General features: G+C 35.7%; 1 protein-coding gene across 3 annotated transcripts in view; it reads left to right on the top strand.

Moving 5' to 3' along the window:
• Positions 1-1,334: 1,334 nt before the first annotated feature.
• DNAAF11 (dynein axonemal assembly factor 11) overlaps positions 1,335-20,220 on the top strand; it is a 35,400-nt gene continuing 16,514 nt past the window's right edge. For 2 of the 3 annotated variants that reach the window (XM_058833694.1, XM_058833693.1), the window contains exons 1-9: positions 4,757-5,120; positions 7,114-7,191; positions 9,004-9,176; positions 10,168-10,367; positions 11,471-11,656; positions 14,370-14,447; positions 17,066-17,131; positions 18,747-18,816; positions 19,634-19,729. In XM_058833694.1, the coding sequence (XP_058689677.1) occupies positions 4,940-5,120; positions 7,114-7,191; positions 9,004-9,176; positions 10,168-10,367; positions 11,471-11,656; positions 14,370-14,447; positions 17,066-17,131; positions 18,747-18,816; positions 19,634-19,729 (1,128 nt within the window). In that variant the 5' untranslated portion in view covers positions 4,757-4,939. Of the gene's footprint in view, positions 1,465-4,756; positions 5,121-7,113; positions 7,192-9,003; positions 9,177-10,167; positions 10,368-11,470; positions 11,657-14,369; positions 14,448-17,065; positions 17,132-18,746; positions 18,817-19,633; positions 19,730-20,220 lie in introns of those variants that run through there. The other variant, XM_058833695.1, reaches the window with a different exon arrangement.

Raw genomic sequence — 20,220 nt, 5'->3', positions numbered from 1 at the left:
TCCATGAGCTTCTTATCATATTTTCTCCCCATCTTCTTTTGAAGCTGGGAAGTGAGAAAAAAAAAATAAGCTGGTGGGCACCTGGCAACCTACCAAGTCAACCCACTCACTTTAATATTTGTTAATTTAATTAATTGCAGATTTTATATTCCTTTCTTCAGAACTAAAATCTAGGATATCTGAAAAAGGGATGAATACTCTCCCTCCTTGACTTTAGCTCAACCAAATAACATAGGCATTTCAATAGGATATCTGAAAAAGGGATGAATACTCTCCCCCCTTGACTTCAGCTTAACCAAATAACATAGGCATTTCAATGAAATACAACGTACATACAGGGTTTAAAATACTGTACGCAGCAAAACCAAGATTTTTTTCCTTGTTTGTAATACTTTGATTGTGAATTCTACTTCCAAGTGAAAAATTAATATTACTAGCAAAAAAGTCATTATTTGAAGAGGCCTGCAATTTGATACAAATGTGTAGGTAGGAGGATTAGTGGCCCTTCTTTAATGTCTGTGATTATGTGCTGGGGCCATGGGCCACATCTAAGCAGCTCTGTAAATCTCGCTGTCCTGGAGTTGTTACTTATCCAGTCAGATACACCAGGACAAATACTGTAAAGTGTATAAAATACCTCTGTTCCTTTGTGTCTCATCATCTCCACAAATCTCAGGAGTCTTAATTCAATGACACCTTCATACTCTTCTGATCTGCAATACAGATAGAAAGGTGAAGAGTGGCTGTGGAGAGTTGCATTTACATCAGAGGTAAATGGCTAAAGAAGTGAATTTGATCATTGTAAAAATTCCTACGCCCTTATTTAAAATTGTAAGTGAATTACCTTCATTAGTAGAAGGTGACCTTCAGGTTTGATCAGACCTTTAGGTTAATGAAGATGGATAGGAAATACAGACTGACTTTCCTGATGTTACCACTTCAATCCGATGCCAATCGTGACCCAGAATTGGAACACGCTGCTCAGGGAAGTGATGGAATCATCACCCCTAGAAAAATTAGAGGTGTGGGCATGGCACTGGGGGACACGGTTTAGTGGTGACTTGGCAGTGTTGGATTAACGGGTGGACTTCATGATCTTACACGTCTTTTCCAGCCTCAACTGTTCTGTGATTCTAAAATTGTACAAGACTGTGACTCGCTAGAACAGGCTGCTTTCACAAACAACGGAAAACAAGCTCTCAGCCTAAAATGTGTGAGGCAAGCTAGCTGACCGGTATGCAGGGGGAAGACAGAAGCGTCACGCAAAGGCCGAGACGCGATATTTCCGCCTGAGGAAAAGCCATTTGATCTCTGGCCGCCGAGGGAAGGGAAGGCAGGGCCGGGCTGGCGCAGCTCGGGCCCGGTTACAGCCAGGCCGCGGCGCCGCCCTCAGCGCCGGCCGCGCGGCGCCGTTGCTGTGGCAGCGCTGGAATGGCGGCGGCGCCGGAGGGGCCATGGTGCACAGTGAGTGTCGGGGAGCGCCTGCCCTCCTCTGCAGGACGGGCCCCGCGCCCTGCACGCCTCTTTCTTGTCCGCAGAAGGGCAACAAAGCTGGGGAAGGGGCTGGAGCACAAGTCTGATGAGGAGCGGCTGAGGGAGCTGGGGCTGCTCAGCTTGGAGGCTCAGGGAGACCTTACCGTTCTCTACAACTCTGTGAAAGGAGGCTGTAGCCAGAGGGCGGTCGCCCTCTTCTGCCATGTGACAGGACGAGAGGAGATGGCCTCAAGTTGTGCCAGAAGAAGTTTAGCTTAGATGTTGGGGAAAATTTGTTCATGGAAGGGGTTGTCAAGCAGTGGAATAGGCTGAGCAGGGAGCTGGTGGAGTCAATACACCTGGAGTTATTTAAAACTCATGTAGATGTGACATTTAGGGACATGGTTTTGTGGTGGATTTGGCAGTGCTGGGTTGTACTAGATGATCTTATAGGTGTTTTTCAATCTAAACAATTCTCTGATTCACGTTCCCTCTTGCTGCAGTTGTCTCCCTTGCCCATCATCCCCACAGCCCCCTGGCAGCCCCCTGCCCTCCTGCCTCCCTTGGATGACTGTCAGATTTTTCTCTTCCTTGGCAATAACTCCCTATTTTATCTCGCCAGGTGAAGCACAGGGGTTCCTTTCCTCTCAAAACAGCCCTTGGGAGGGCCAGCAGCGGGGACTGGGGTAGCCCAGGTCAGGGGGGACCCCTCCTTACGTAGGGCAGCCCCTCCAAGGGGGGATGCTGGATAGGATGGCTTATGTCTGAGCCCAGGTCTGTCATATGTGGAAAAACCGCAAATGAGGTAAAATACTCTACTGTTTCTTATGAATTGATCATCTTTTCCAGATACAGAAGTATGACCCAAAAGACTGAGTGCTCACACCTTTTACTCATGAAAAAGGAGCTCCCTTCCTCTGTGATTTGTCTTGTAATCTGTTTGGATTGTATATTTTCACTAGACTTCAGTCCTGTGCTGGGCTAAAACAGTGCTTTGGACAGGAACTCCTTCTTCTGCAGAAAGCTGGCAGATGCCTTCTTTGAGCAGGCGCTGCCTGAAGGAGAATGACTTTATCTCCTGAACAGCGCAACATGAATTTGAGTCTTAAAGTAATGGTTGCATACTTCACTTTTCTGAAATGCAGCTTCTCCCACCATCTCCTGATACACCTGCAGCTATCAATCTGCTTATTCTTTCAATATCTTTAATTCTATCCTTCATTTCTGCTTCCTTTTTTGAGCAAAATATAATTCTTGGAAGCTCTGGCATTAGAACTTCAAGACCTGTTCTCTACACTTGATTGATGCCATTCCTCATTCCCTCCTGTGTTCATGGGAACCTGGGAGTAGCTGTGATCTCTCAGGTTGCTACTCCAGTGTCCCATTACAGCACACAATGCCAGAAAATCTGGTTAATGAACTTTTTAGTGAGTTCAGTGTGTTTGTCAATGTCCTGGAGATGCTGTTATTTAAAATTTTATTTAATATTTGTTTTCTCTTGTAAACTTGTAAGTTTCCCCTCATTCCTTTTAAATGAACTAGATCTTACACAATATGTCAAATATTCAGGCAGTTCCCTACAACAGGATCTCAAATTAGGTTTCTAAAGCTTCTCTATAGCTTCTATTGGGAATGATTGTCTATGCTTTGCCAATTATCTGTTAATGAAAGTGGACATTTTTGCAGAATTACTGCAAAAATAATTTCAGTTTTCATCAGCAAGTGGAAATTGGGCTGTAATTAAGCTGTCAGGAATAGTTTTTATGCCTTCTTTTTGTATAAAGGTTATAGAGCATAATATTGCTACCAGTGTGTATGTATGCAGATTGTGGAGTATTGTTTTTCTACTCAAAATTACCTGGTAACAGTGGCACTGAAAAATCTGCCACCAAACACAGTAGTAGCAGGCTTTTTTTTTTCTTTTCCAGCAGTTTTGCCAAGTAACTGACTAGAAATGTCAATGTTTTTTCATATTTATTGTGAAGACTAAAGTATTTAGTCGTGATTATTGACTTTTTTTCCTCTTTTTTTTCTGTTACTTTAAACAAGTGGAAAGGAAAATGATTGTTCAGATGCAACAAACCTGCTCAATGTGGTTAAAAGAGACAAAGACACCTTCCCCAAGACGATTTATGTGCAGACAGGTTCCCCCTTCAATCAATATCTGTATCTCCACATTTAATTTTGTAAATTAATTCTCTCAGGTGGAACTCTGTTAAGCAGAAGGGAAATTTAAGCCTGGACATCTTTAAATAATGTAATATAAACACAACCAGTTTCACCCCTTTCCCAAAGACTGCAGGCAGAGGAGCTGTACAGACACATGTGAGTTTGGGCTGTATTGGTACATAGTTTGCTGGTCAATGTGAATGTGTGCAGCCATTCCATGACCATTAATAAAACTGGATGATTTCACAAAACCTCCCTGGGACAAGGAAGTGAAAGAGTACTTTTAATCAATGCATGGTAAGAACAGTTTGTTTTCGCACGTCTTTATATATTTTTTCTTTTTACTTATTTTTCTCCAGATTCTTTTTGGAAGGCTTTTTTGTCTTTTTTTTCAGCATTAAACACAATGAAAATACCTATGCTAACTTGATAAAACCCTGTGGTTTTCCTCCATACTTCACTGTAGTCCAGTGCTTGTCAAGGAGAAGAAAATGCAGGTACTTTTTGGTGCAATGTGCTGAAAACAAACTTCTAGCTTCTGGCTCAGGAGTGAGCACTGGTTCTTATAGAATTTCTTTGCCTTTGTTATACAGAATCTTTTCACTGTTTGAAAGACTGCCTGGCATTAAATATTACAACATGATAACTGAACCCAGGTCTCTGGTGGTTTTCAGCCACTGAAACTCCTTTTCTGGCTCTAATGAGCTGCTAGTGCCTAAGAAATACTAGGTATACATTTCATTCTATCATAAATGTTTGTAAGTGTGACTTAGTTATGGCATAAAAAATATCTGCCCACTTTCAGCATTTATCCTGCTTATTTCTGTGCATGCTGTGCTTGTGGAAGAATATGATGACACACTGTACTTTACTTCCCTCTACCCCCCACTGCTGTCTGTGATGTGAACATCTGGCATCTGGAAATAAAACAGCATAAAACACTCCACTACTTGCCTACATGAATCAATCTGCAACCCAAGCTATGCTGAAAATAGTGTCTGCTGGATTAATTTCTGCAAGGGTTGTATCACATTCTTATGGAAGACTCAGCAGTTTTCATATGGATCTTTGCAAATGTTACAGGTGACGTGATTGTGCTTCACAAAAGATGTTTACTGTGGCGGAGTGGGTCGAAGCTAATTGGTACTTGATATCTTGTTATCTTTTCTGGCAGATTTTATTTTTGTTGTCATTCCTACCAGGCTATTTGGTATGGTGGAACAAAATATTTTAATGATTTTATAATTTGCTCATAAGTCAGATGGCAGAAAATTATTACAGGGAAATATGACATCTAATGTTTCTTTCAGTCACTGAAGATCTTGTTAGAAGACGTGCAGAACATAACAACTGTGAAATTTTTTCACTGGAAGAAATCTCTTTACATCAGCAGGAAATAGAAAAGCTAGAGCATCTTGACAAATGGTGTCGAGATTTAAAAATTCTCTATCTTCAGAATAACTTAATTCCAAAAATTGGTAAGTCTTTTCTCTATGTTTCTTTTAAAATGTATTCACGTGCATAATTCTGAAATCAGAAAAAAAAAAAGTATTCTGTTATACTTAAGGGAATGTTCTGCTAAGAAGAGTTCCTTTCTTGGTTTCTTTATTAAATTTCTAAGAAGCTCAGAAATTTGCAAGGGAAATTTTAAATTAAAAAGATATTACTGAGATACAAGTCATTAAAATATGAGTGTGATTTTATGGATTAAAATGTCAAAAAGCAGGATATAGTTTAAATATCCCATCTTCTGGCAAACAGAGAGACAAAGAGTTTACCATATTCCATGGACTCTGATATCACAGGATTAGCTTTTTCAGGCTCTTTTTAAAATTTTATTTTCACAAAATCATCTTTTTGTTAACAGTGAAATAATTTTTATTGAGATAAAATACTGTCTAGTGTGCGTGAACTAAACTTTCTGTTTCGTACACTTAATGGTCTTCCTGCACCGCAGGGGAAGATATAATTTCATATGGTCTGGTTTTGTTCCATATTGGAAAATGTGACATCAAGCCTTGGGCTGGAAAAGCTTAAATTTGACACATGTTGTCTAGATGAACAACGAAAAGTTGGAAGTGTTCAGAAATTATATTAGTATATCTCTTTGAAGTTCCTTAAGAGGAAGAAAAAAAATACTAAGGTTTTAGGAGGAAATTCTGTGCTCAGAACTTGTAGGCAAATCCTCTAAGTTTTCTCGAGGAAAAACTTATCAGGTGATCAGGAAGCTCTGTCTCTACTGGTAACATATGCATTTCCTAAAGTGGAGGAATCTTCTCCCAGAAAGAACAAGTTTTTTTTAAACTGCTTTATGCTTCTTTGCCCCATCAAAAGAGGGACTAAAATAAGTTGGTTTTCTCTCTGTTAATGTGTCCTTAATAAGGCACAAGATAGCATCTTGTGGTTTTTCTGTCAACACTCAGGCCTCCTTCAGGTTAGCACAGGATACCATATTCAGATTGTTGCTTTTTGAACACAAAATTTTTTCAGCAATTTCATTTTTGAGACAAGTAATTTTTATGTTACCATAATCTAACTGTAGGAGTTGAAAAAGTATGCGACTTGGTGAATCATATATTATTGTATAATGTGACAGCTTTCCGAGGCAATACCTTAATAACAAATAAAAAAAAAACCAACCCAAAACAAAAAAACAACCAAAACAAGCACCACCAACCCCTCCTGACACTATGGTGGTGACCAAAAACATTGTCAACAGGGGCTGTGTTCCAAAGTATTGAAGAGCAGAAATTATTCTTCCAGTGGATTGCAGCATGTCCTTGCAGAGGACACAGCAGTTCCAAGCATGGTCTGAAGATCACAGCAAAATGGTTTATATTGGCTCTGTTGGGCTGTCTTAACACAAACCTTGATGCAGCTTCAGGGTCAGCCCTCCCCATGAGCAGGCAGGGGCTTGTCAGGCATCCACAGCGTGCACGCGTGGTACCACTGGCTCTCACATCATCATGTGCACAGGCACTGCTGTTACAGAAATACTGCAGCAAAAACAAAACATCCAAAGTGAGCTGCACAAGTTCTTGCTGAGAAATTGATGTCATCATTTGTTTGTGAGTTTTGTAGAACATACCTCTCCAAGTTCTTAGTGCACTGTGGTAGGATTTGTGTCACTGAATCTGTAGATATGTCATGTTTCCCAAGATGGAATGTTTCACTGTGTTTTTTCAGCCATTCCTCTTGAATTAGATATGTGTTTTATGGGTTTGTGATAAAAATGTGTTTGTAACTTTCCTTATTTCTTTTTGCTTTTTTTATTTTGTATTTTCAGAGAAGTTTTCTGTTTTGTGTTTTTATTAACATTAAAATTTTAATATCCATTAATGTGGTACATACTCTGATTTGTCCTTCCTACTTTTCTGCTTCACTGTTGTTTTCAAGTAAAGTAAGCAAGTGAAACCATAATGTTCTTTCCAGTGCTGAAAACTGAAATAATCCATCTATGTTTTGTTACAGAAAATGTGGGCAAACTAAAGAAGCTGGAATATTTAAATGTGGCTTTGAACAACATTGAAAGAATTGAAAATCTGGAAGGTCAGATTTTGAAAAATCCGTTTTGCCTTTTCATATTAGAACACTTAGGTTGTGAAATGGTGTACAAGAGGGTGGAAGCCATTAAGCATGCCCACCTGTAAGGGTTTTTGTGGATACTTAGAGGATCCTTGGGTGCAGGGTTTCAATAAATGTTTCTTTCTAGCAAGTGCTTCCTACTGCTAATTTTTTTCACATTGAACTTTCCTAAATGTCTCTGGGTCACATTTCATCTTCAGGAATCAAATGTCACACACAAGAAGGCTCTGTGCTCAGCACAGGTTGCATTGAGGGTCTGGGTTTCTTTAAAAGAGGTTTTTAGAGGATTTTTTCTCTTTCATTGCTTGAAATCCTGTCTGTTTTATCTGTGCTTAATCCTTTATCCTGTCACTTTTGCACATTTCATGTGCAAAATACGGCATTTTCCAAGATTAAAATCTAAGACTTGGGACGATCCATAAACACATTCCATATTACTTGAATGATTTATGACTTGATTGTTTTCTGTTTCTCAGTTCTGATTACGCCAGCTGCTGTATCTTTAACATACCCACCTTGAAAAAGGAAAAATTAAAAAAAAAACCCCAAATAAACTGGTTGGTTGGTTGGTTGGTTGGCTGGTTATTTGTGTGTGTGTGTTTTGATTTGGTTTTGTTTTGTTTTTCTTTTGTTTGTTTAATTGGGTGGTCGGTTTATTTTGTATTTTTAAGTCTGAAAGCTGGTTCAAGAGGATGGCTTAAATAAAAAACAAGCAAATGGTCTAAACACAAATTTGAAAAAGTTGAAGTAGGTAGTTATTACATATTTGGGAATTCGTTGAGAAAGTTGCGTTTGTTTTCATGCCACTAAATTTTAAGTTCATCTATCAGGCTGCGTTATTTATTACTGTGATTTGTCATTTACTTAGGAATTACAACCTTTGGGGTTGGACCTTGCATAAATTTGGGTTATTTAAATTCCCTAATAAATTGTTCTACGTTGTTTACTTTCTTAACAGCTCAACTGTTCATAAAACTTAGCAAATAGTTAAGAAAAGGAAAGTGATTACAATGATGTGAATCAAAGCTGAGCTTCCTCTCAGCTAAACTTTTTACTCGTAGAGTCAAGGTTATGGTTCATGCACACATTATAATAAAAAGAGAGGCTGATAAATTAAAAAAAATCAGATTTTCCAGAGCATTTTGTTACCTAATTTAGAGCTTCTGTTTGTAATGAATTGTTTTAGTACACTTTCTCACTGGTATTTGCAATTTAACCAAAGATAAAGTATTTACAATGACAGCTGAGTCCACAAAGTGAAGAACGTAACTTGCAGTGAGTTTTTGGGAAATCTTATCTTTGTACTTGAATAATATTACCAGAGATTAACTATACTCAGAACTGAAACTCATAATTGATCCTGCTGTCCTTAAGCAATTGGATTGGATTTTAGCCATATGATTGAGACTTAGCTGAGAAGAAATATCAAGGCAAACAGACTGTAAAAATGAAATCCAGCTTATGTGAAAATTAAATATTTAATAGTTCATCTGTAAATGTCCTCAAAGTTTTGATACTGATACAACCAGTAATGTTATGGTATTTTGTATTTTATTGAGTTTGTTTTATTCCTGTAAATATTGTAAGCTCATAAACTTTAGCTGTGAGTTGCTCTTTCACTCAGAAAGAGTCTTGGAAAAGATGTGTTCTGATAGAATGAAATCAGTTTGCAGAACACAAATGGAGACAGTTTTATATCTAAGTGTGTACATGTGTCTATGTATATCATGTACATTTATGTTATGGACAAATTGAATTAAGGTTTCTTTCAAACAGGCTGTGAAGACTTGAAGAAACTTGACCTGACCGCAAATTTCATTGGTGAACTCTCCAGTATTGAATCCCTAAAATGCAATATTCATCTGAAGGAATTGTTTCTAATGGGTAACCCATGTACTGAATTTGAAGGTTATAGACAATTTGTAGTGGCAACTCTTCATCAATTAAAAGTAAGATTTTGAAACTTAAATTTAAATCCAAATAAAGCATGGGTACTGTTGACTGAAAATACTTATCCTAAACAAGATAAACACCTGTACTTGGAAAGCTAATAGACTTTTTCTTAATGTTCACAGGAAATTAAATTATATTCCAAAGAATAAATTACTTCAATAAATAATATGGTAATTATTGGTTCTATTCTCATGGAACCACAATTATTCATTAACTTTCCTGTCATCTTCATTGGAGATTCTCAAACAAAGGTTTTTTTGTTTTGGTTTGGTTTTTTTTTCCAAATAAATGTATTGTACAGTTCTGGCACTTTTTTTCTTGTGGTTGTTATATACAATGTATTTTTAAATTATTAACATGACTGCAGAAAGTTAGTGGGTTGCTGGTACCATTCCAACAATATGTACTAAACCTGTAGTGCAAGACAGTAAAAAAATACAAGTTGGTATAAAATTGCACTACACTGCATTGGCTATAAATAGAGATTGTGGTTTTGTGCTGTGACTGAACTGATGTAACTATTTCCTGTCAATGAAACAGTCTCAGGCCTGAAATATGTTATCACAATTTTCCTCAGAGAAACACAGGCACTGCTTAACTTATTAAGAGTAGATTTAACTTACTCAGTTGGCAATAAACTTACATATCAAAAGAAATAATTTTGGGCTGAATCAAAGTCAGACAAAGACCAGAAATGTCTGAAGGGACTCTCTCTACTGTATAGTCTAATAAGACTAATTACAATTCCTGGAAAATGCTAAAAGCAGATCTTAGACACACAAAACCATTTTCAGATCTGAATAGCAAGTTACTGTAAATTCTTTGTAATAAAGCATAACTCACATAGTGCTATTGATATGTGAAAGATGCATTTCTAATTATAAGAGAACTTTATCTAAATTAAACTACAGTCTAATAGATTTATTGATCTGGATATGTTTATAATATCTCATTTATTTATATTGATACTTTTTCCCCTTTGGGAAGTATTTGGATAGTAAAGAAATAGAACGTTCAGAGAGGATTAAAGCACTTCAAAACTATCCAGAGGTGAAAAGGAAAATCAGAGAACAGGAAAGAACTTACCTTCTCAGAAGGGCCAGAGAAAAGGAAGAGGCTCAAAGAAGGATGCAAGAAAGAAAGGATGAGAAACAGAAACAAATGGACTCTAAGCTTGGATTTGACAGGTAACTGCAACAACAACAACACTTTGTGTGTAAATATTATTTTCTTTTTTTTACTCACAAGTTTGTCTTTTTTTCATTAAAGAGTTCATATAATTCCACTTATATGTTTTTGTTCATCTTTGTTGTTGATTCAGTCAAGCAGAGTTATTTCTCCTTATGCATGTTATCTCTGATGAAAAATATAATTAGTTAAAAACATAATTTATTATTGACCTGCAGACAATTCAATAGAATTTTTTCTCCCAAAACTCCAAGCTAAGTTGTCTGGGTGCCCAAATAGTGTAATTAATAGTTCCTTTCAGGAGAACAGCTGGAAATTGTTATATAAGGTAAAGCAGGCATTCCAGAGAAAGCAGCTGTTCAACTATAATTGCTTTTGCCTTAGCATTAAAACATCTGAAGATTGAAATGGAATATTTCAGGCCTTTTGCTGATTTTCCTACTTCTTCCACTTCATGTCACTGATACTATCTATCCTAGCCAGCAGGATTTTTGTCTGGGGTTCATCTTCTACTGCGCTCGCCACCCATCTTGTTTTTAATCCAATAGAAACTGTTTCATGAAGCTGCCTGCAGAACTTTGTCCTCATAGATCACACCTGTATCATAAATTCAGTTTTCTCTCTCTATTGATAGAGATCTACAGAAGCTTAGAGCTAGGGAGGAAAAATTATTCAGGTGTTAAGATTGAATTTGAGGAGATGATCATTGCTACCTTATAAATTTCTAATCTGTTGCTGCCTGATTTTGGGAATCTTAAACAGCACATGGACTGAAGGTTTTCTCTCACCTGAAAGTTGTGAGGGTATCTGGTATTCTTTTTCTGAAATTCAGTCTGTTGAACTATCTCTCAGGTTTTTCAGGGGTTTAGGTATAGGCATACTATCACTCCAAAGTCAGGTAAATGAAAAACATTATGTCAAAATACGCTTTGTTGATTGACAAAAGAAGCAGAGCAAAGAATGTTCTCCAAATACGTAAGATACCATTCTTGGTAGGAATTGTACAGTTATTACTGGGTTGAAAAAATATTATTGCAGTAATGAATTAGCTAGTTACTTTTCCTTCATTTCATTGGGATAATATTTCTGTGATCTTGTACAGCCCAGACTCCTTACAGGGAAAACCCAATCATGCAGAAGGAGATGGAGAGCAGGAAAGATGCAGAGCAGTTGAAAATGATGATGAAGACAGAAAATTTTGGGAGGAGCCTACACCATACACTCCGGAATCTAGATTAGAAACTCACAGATATATTGAGGAAAAACGGAGAGCTAAAGACAATATAAGGTACTTTTTTGTTTTAATATCTTTGATGAATTGAAGAAGGAGAAATTTTCAAAGGTACAGAGAACAAGACAAGTGATTGTGTGACATTAATTATTACTGAGAACTGACAGCTTAAATCCCTGTTGCTTGTTAAAATAGGCTTATTCAGTCCAAACTAAATATTATTCAGATTATTCATTTTGTTTTCTTTCATTTTCCAAACTTAATTTAGGTACTCCTTATTTTATTTTTCCTCAAAGTTTTAAAATATAGTTTGTTTTTTCAGCTTCATTTTATGGAGTTTAGAAGTTTCACTTTTTTTTCAGCTGACTGTTTTGTGTAGTTCAACATTTAACATTCTGCTAAAAACATTTATCCACAGTGCAGATTGCATTATGTAAATGCCATACAGGCCATGCTACAAGTGTTTTGCACAAGTGGAATTTCAGGCACTTTTTCCATGTAACTGAGAAATTTTTTCTCATGCTTGATCAAAGGTATTAGTCACAAGTAATAAGATTATTTCTTTTATCTGTGCTATTTGACATGGTGAATCTGACGAAGTTTGGTCACTGAAAAGCCTTTAAAACTTTATAAATTTGTTACTGGTTTTGCTGAACATGCAAAATATATTCAGATACTATGAAAAAAGCCCCAGTATTTTATTGCTGCTGGCTTATCAGTTCCACAGACATTGTAATCAATGTCTTTTCGTTTACAATGTCTTTTCCTTTTTTTTCTTCCTTTCTTTTGCTTATGTAACACAATTTGTACCAGAGATTTTTTTAGCTGTTCTTTTTAAGGGCTTGCTTTTTACAATTTTTGTCAAGGCTAAGTATTGAAAAAGCCAGTCCTAGGGAAGTCTCCAGGAAATCTGGAAATGTGCATAACTTGTTGCTATTATTAATTCAAGTTCTAGCACTTTCCTGGAAGAACTACTGTGAAACTCAGATTCTAGCCAGTTTGAGTTTTGCTATGTTTGGAAATGCCTTGCTCTAGTCAAAAGCAAATATGTTCCAAGTGCTTCCCTTTGAAGATTCAAGGACAATCCAAATAGTGTTATAATAAAGATAGAATAATTGATTTCTGGATTTTTCTAAATTTCCAAGGCATTTAAAGGGTTTAAAAATCCTTTCATGGCTCATTTTCATTTGGTGTTGAGGAAGTTTCACGGCATCTCCTTAACATGGTTCACATGAATAGACAATTTCATCTGGGAACAGATTATTAAAAGCTAACAGGTGGTAGAATATAATTGGTGAGGTGTTTCTGAGAACATCTTTAGAACAGAGTGGTGGTTCTTCACTTTGCATTTAAGTGTCAAGTCTAGGAATTCAGGTGTGGAGACTGGCAGCCCACAAATCCCACATGAAAGCTGATTTATATTACAGAATAGTGTTTAACACTTGGATAATTGTCTTTCTTAAACAGAAATTGGTTTGATGTAGTCATTCCATTATGTCTTAGGATTATACTTAAGTATTTTTATTTCTTTTTAAAATTCATTGTATATATAGACCAAATTTATTTTTATGGATTTTTTTCCCCCAGGGTGTTCTAAATCTATAATAGTTTATGTCTATCATTAGTAATTTACCTCTAACATTCTCTTAATCTTGAACTTATAGTAAGAAATAGGTTCAGGAACAAAAAAGAAGCAATGCATTTTTGTTGGGGTTTTTTTGAGAAATATTCTCCCTTTTAATATGCTGGCTGAAGTGGCAATACCCACTATATTGACCAGCTGAAGAGTGGATTAATGCAACATGACAATTACACTGCTGTATTTTTAAAGAAAACTCCATATTTTTACTTAGATGCAAGCTGACTTTTCTTTTTCATGTTACTAAGATTCCTTGCTCTTCCTTCCTTTGCTTATGATCTAAATATTTACATAGGAAAATACCAGTATTAAAAGTCTTCATGATCTTGCTGTGATCTACTTTGTTTGGGCAGATAAACTTATGTAATTGGTTTGTTGTACTAAATGGAAGTCAGATATAGTCTAATTGCTAATAGCTGGAAATGGATAGCGAGTATTGAAGTAATATAAAAGTACATCATCAATACATCAAGAATATGTATTGTATTTTTTGAACAAAGAACACAACAAAAAATATAATATATGCACCAACAAATTATACATCTGCCCTTTGGTCCTACTGTATCCTATTTGATGCTGCTTGTAATCTTTTGACCATTAAAATTCTTTTTGGTAGAGCAAAGTAGTGATTGGGAGACAGATGCTGTTTGGAGGTAGGCCAAGTACTTGTTCAGTGGGAGTAATCAAGTGAGCACAAATAAAAATTCTTTAGAATTGCTTGCCCATACATCAAGCCAATTATCAGTGGCAACACCTCGTGATGAGTTTCACCATTCCTAACTAGAAAAATGTCCCATTTCTTACATTTAAGGCATCCCTGGTTTTCTTGTGGTATACCAGATAATTTGATAGATTTCTGATTGATAATGGGCATGGTGACATGCAGAAGAAGTTACTGTCCATGTAGTACGTGGCTTTATAAATTATTTGCTCATCTTTAGATGATGTTCTTAATGTGCAGTTGGACCTGTGATGCAATCTGTTTTGTTCCTGAACTAAATTGTAGCCTTAACATCAAATACCAAATAATTCTTACCGTTTGCCATCCTCTTCTTTATTTTTGCTATTAAAAATAATAATGCAGCTTTTTAATGATTAACCATAAACAATTTTTCTTTCTGTTTTGTTAAGGGAATCAAAAAAGAGAGAGAAGACTTCTTGGACACTGGTCACTGCAGAAGGAAAAGTTCTGAATGTGAATGTGCCTAAGTATGTACGGTTAAGAGGTTAAATAGTCTAATCTCTCTGTAGTTGATTTGAGCAACTATTTCAATGTATGTGACAATCCAAAAATAAGAGGGCTGAGAAATTCTTGTTGCAGTATTATATTCCTTGTGGGAAAACTGTATTCTAAATTTATAGTCTGGTGCTGGAAAAATAATCAATTTTTATTAAGTGTTCAAGATTGTTTAATTTAACATCTTTGTCTTTAAAGACTGAAGAACTTGTATTTCTGTAAAAGGTATAAGATATTTTAGTTTTTTCCCTTCTATAGTAAGGCTTTTTCTTGGAGCATCTTGCTAATAGTGTAAAGTTTAACTGTTGAAGATAAATGTGTATGAGAAGCCACTTTAATTGTGGAAAAATACATCCCAGTAATATTTCTGGACAAAATCATTCTGTCCTCTGGTGACAGGTATAAAAGTGTCAGAATTGGGAAGGATAATCAGCTTCTGTGGCAAGAGGCCCTGTGACCCTGGGAGGTCAACAGCAGCAGAGGAAGGGGATACAGGGCAGTGTCTTGTGTTTTACCATTGACCATGGCACTTGAGTTTTTGGGTGTTTTGGAATGAGTTTTCAGGGATATCAGCCATTGATTTTACTTGAACCAAACCTTCATTTTCTAAGGGAAAGCAGGAGACTAAGTGCAAACATTATTTCCTCATAAACAACTCCCCATAGGGCTTCCTGCAGGAGACTGCAATGGGAAAGTGGCCACTTTCTGCTGTCCTCTGAAGAAGTATTTCCATTTATGACCAATTTAGCTGCCAAACCAAATCTATGAACATGCTTATCATTAGCATGAAGACTGCTTTCTAAATCTTGGAAATTTAGAAATGCTTGCAAATTCAAGGAATTATATGTATGCACAATTTCCAGTAGAATAGAGAGAATTAAAAGTAGTGGAAGAGTTTAGTGTAATGTTTCGTCTGTACCAGGAGATACTTTCCATTGTATTGATGTATTTTTCTCAGTAAAAATGTGTTGACTGAAAAAAAAAAAACTGTATCATTTTCTATTCCAAAAAAGACAAGCCTAAAATCTTGTGTTAATAGAAGTTGACAATGCCTCTAAAACACAGAGACATTTAGACTAAATCTCTAGCTATCTTTTTTAGAAGAAACAGAGTTCACTGTTAGTAGCATCACTGTTTGTGTCACCCAAGTTTTCTGAATTTAGTCTGTGGATGTGCCCACATAAAGCCAGACCAATGAGCACTTTTTGTCTTGGCTTCAACAAGAATGTCACAGCTGTTCAGTGCAATCTGGCTGTGTATTGAAGAGACATAAAGAGAGAGATACAAGTAAGCAGATGGTGTTCTCCAAAGTTTTTGCTTCAACATGGAAGTCTCCTATCCATAAAAATGTCCAAGCTTCTCTGATGTTCTTTTGGAAAGTTAGCAAGAGGAATGGCTGCTTGCTGCTGAGGACAGACTATTTCTCCAGTTCTAATAAAGATTTTTCCTAGAAAATTTTATAATTCTGTCCTCTTGTTCACCCTTCATGTTTTAGTGGGTTCTCAAAAGCAGTGATGCAGGAAGACAAAAAGCCTGATCAGGAAGTAAAGCTGTTTTGTATTCTTTGAACTTTTCCATTAAAAAATACTTGCAAACTACAACCTCTTTAAACCTTCATGCAAATTGTCTGTATCAGAATATAGGAGAGCAAAGATTGAAAAGTATAACTGTAAAATACTCTTACTGCTGAAAAAATTTATCATCTAATCTTTTAACCTTTGAGCATCTTTCCACTACCTGAACCAAATTTATCTAAATATTTTAATGTCACTGAAATAGCCCAGATAAATTATATTAAGCAAAATACTTTCATTTTATACTAATAACTAATTTATCAAAAACTTCTCATTTGTAGGTAATTTCATTCTGGATTTTTTTATCTGCTTTCATACATGGGAAATGTTTGAGTATGTGAGCAGAACTTGTAAGTCTAGACTAGATCTTACAGTTGTAGAAATAGATGGCATCAATTTATAACTGTTAACATTCATTCTCAATTTTAAGAACACAACAACACATCACAAACACTCTGCTAATACAATCTACAGTCTCATTTTCAACCAATATAAAGCTTATAGAATCAAGGGTATTTTACAAATCATGTTTTACTTTGGAAATGCATAGATATTTATACTTGGGGAAAATTATTTACTATGAATAAAAGTGCATTTTTTAAACATACCATAAGATTAGAATTACAAAGTTCTGTGTTTTTCATGCATTTTGGAACTGTTTTTTTCTATGAAGATGTAATAGAGCAGACAGGTTTCACCAGCAGATGTCTCTCGTTCTGCATTGTCAGAATGAGCTTAATTTTAACTGACCTTCAGCAGAGGATTTTTTTTTCTTTTTCTTGTGATTTGAGTAGGGAGGACAGAAAATAAATGTAAGAATGACCTTGGCTCAAATGCCAGGGTTTTTTTTCTGTTCATGGGGCAAATTGCAACTGTTTCTAAATAATGGCATGACATAATTGTCTAAATGGTGTTTGCCTTCATCTAAAATTGCTAACATTTGAACTATGCTGTAATGTTTGCTTATTCACTCCAGTAGTATTTATCCTGGAGATGTTTCTTGTCATTGTTATTAGGCTTCATTTCTCTTTGAATGATGATGAAGAAAACAACCAGATCATCTTGGATCTCGCTGTTTACAGGTCAGGTCTTTTTTCCCCATAGTTTTTGCCACTCATAAAATGTAATACACAGTGTTTCATTTATTCTGCTCTCTCTAACGGGGACTTTTCAAGAAGAAAACAAATAATATAATGGATAATGGAACCAATCTCAAAACCTGTGCCAAAGTGAAGCTGAAGAAGCCAAAGGCCCTTCAGACTACTCTGTTAATCCTGAATGGAGACAGTGTCTAATAGTCCTTTTGGGAACTGATGTTTTCTTCAGTCCACAGACAGGTGTCTTTCACACCTGTTCTTTTATATATATGTAAAATCTTTTATATTCTTCCTTTACAGATAGGGGCTTACAGATAGGGAGTGGAATTTTTTGCTCATGCTTTGACCCTAGAAATGCTTCAGTACATGAAGTTCATGTGCTTCTAGTTAAATTCTTCTTCTCCCTGAGACAGAGTAGCCTTGTCTTATTTTCCTTGATTAGTGGAAAGAGTCTATGCCTTGTGCCTATTCTTGAAACATACCACAGCATTGCTTTGAAGAAATTTGGTTTAACAGGGCAAAATATTACAAGGAGATAGTACATATACTGCTAAGCCTTACAATGACCTTTTTCATTTTTCAGGAAGGGTCTGGAAAGCCACAGGTTTATCTATCTATAATAGAAACTTGTTGCATAAAACTTGAACTAGTTTTATAGCACAGAAATATTATTTATGCCAGGTGTGCTTCTCTTGAAAGTCATTAATTTCCCTCAAAAGAGATTTGCTCTGTGTTTCTGATTTATAAGATACAGATCTCTTTCTGGAACCTCAGAAAATCTATTCAGGTGCAATAAATCATTTAGGATCATTTAGGCTGGAAAAGACCTTCAAGATCATTAAGTCCAGCCTTTGACCCATCATGACCTTGTCAACTACACCACGGCATTAAGTGCCACATACACTCATTTCTTGAACACTTTGGGGCCCTAGGTAGTCCATATTTTAACAGTCTGTGCTCACTTGTAAGAAATGCAGACTAAAACATTTGAAAAAGTCACCTGTAAAATAATATTGTAAAAGCAGGGGAATGGGAAATATGTACTTGTGCATTCCCATGAGTCCCATCAGGTGTCACATAGTGAAGAGCAGAGGTAAAAATGGAGCTTTTACAGGTCACAAATTTTGTTTGAAAGATTTAAAATTTCTGTCTTTTCTGGGAAGGGAAAGTATATCTGTTCATTGTTTTCCAGCAAATTCTGTACAAAAAAGAGAATTTCTGTTATAATTTTAGTAGTAAAACCTTCATAAGGAAAAGTAGCAAAATATTTTCACAATTTTAAATAGTACATAGGTTAATTTTCATAGTAATGCAAAGCACTGAACTAACAGATGAAAGAACTTTTTGTTTTCCTCAAAGATTTTTAATTCTTGTTGTTACACAATAACTGATGTCATAGGCTTGACTGAATTTAGACATTATTTTAAGTGACATTCACAGGAAGATCATGGGATGTTTTTTCCCCAAACTTTAAATCCTAATAGTATTTTGAAAAATTTAATGACTGAAATTTAAGCTTGTTCTTTATAAACTGTGAAATTTTGAAAGAGCTATATGGTCTATTGTAGATTGATTAATTTTTTTATATTTCATTCTGAAGATATTTGGACACTTCTTTACTTGATGTTGATGTGCAGCCAACTTACATACGAGTACTGGTGAAGGGAAAGGTTTGTGACTTCTTACTACATCCAGTTCAAGTCAAGAGTTAATGTTTGCCGTATTTATTCAGTGGACTCTGGATCTGACTTCTATAAGTTACCAGCCATTTGCATCTATGCAGAGAGAATGTTCTTTCAATAACAACGTCATTTTGAACCACACATGAACTGTGGAAGTCCTATCCAGAAGATGTACAAAGCCTGAAATAAAATTTCACTTTTTTTTCCTCTCTTCTTATTCCCCCCACACAGTGTACCATAATTCACTTTAGAAGAGAGCTTCCTAGTTGCCCTAGGCTAGAATTTAGCAATTTCACAAACTGAAATTTATAGTTGACAGAAACCAATGGATGTATATTCTTTTGAAAGGTCATTTAAAATGTCATTCCAGTTTTCTCTCTTCTTGGTGGTTTTAATTTTATCATCATTTTAAAAAAAAATTCAAAGTACTTCCACAGTAAACCAAAATCCCTATTTTTAACCAAGCCAACTGCATAAACAAAACTTGAGAATTGCTTTACATCTAAATAGACTGGATAATCTTTCTCATTTAATTGCTAATATAAGTCAAGCATCATTTTATAACCTTCTTTAGAAATGCCACTTCAGGAATGGCAGCAATTCAGGAACATACATCTGACTCTACTTGTAAGCAAAAGCTATTTAGCATAATTTATTAGGTTTAGTAATACCATACATGAAGTGAAAGCAGTGTCCTTAAAATCAAAATATGCGGTAGTGGTGGTTTTGTGTTTGTTCTGTCCATGTGAAGGAAAGAAAAAAAGTATTTTATCATGATATACTTCAATTCCATATTGTCTCATAGCCATTTCAGCTTGTGCTCCCTGAGGAAGTGAAGCCAGACAGCAGCTCTGCTAAAAGATCACAAACAACTGGTCATTTAGTTGTCACCATGCCAAAGGTATGTAAAATAGGAGACATCACACAAAGGTCCTTAAATGTTGTGAGTGCTTTGGGAATGTTTCTGAGTTACAGGTAACATCTGGCTTGCTAAAGATATGCAGTCTAGCCTTTCCCATCAGAGCATATTTTCCAAAAAAGGAACATTGAATAAAGACAATTTAATTGCAGAGCTAAGCCTTAGTATTTAAAATCCCTCTAAAGGAACATAATGAAAATCAGTATTAATAGAAATTTGTATTTCCTTTACTTCAAACAAATCAGCTTTTAATATGCTAAAAGAGGCTATGTAAAACATGCAAATGTGTAAGAAGATTTATAAATATGTATATTATATATATAATATATATATATTTATAAATAGATAAATAATGAAAAATAACAAATACCTACTTCCGTTTTTCACTTGTGAAATAATAAGAACAAATCAGTTTATCAAAATTTGTGTGACACATATGTATGAAGGTTACATATTTGTTCAAATAAAGGGAT

Source organism: Poecile atricapillus, chromosome 2 (genome assembly GCF_030490865.1).
Source record: "Poecile atricapillus isolate bPoeAtr1 chromosome 2, bPoeAtr1.hap1, whole genome shotgun sequence".
Classification (NCBI taxonomy): domain Eukaryota; kingdom Metazoa; phylum Chordata; class Aves; order Passeriformes; family Paridae; genus Poecile; species Poecile atricapillus.
This window is presented reverse-complemented; position numbering and strand designations above follow the sequence as displayed.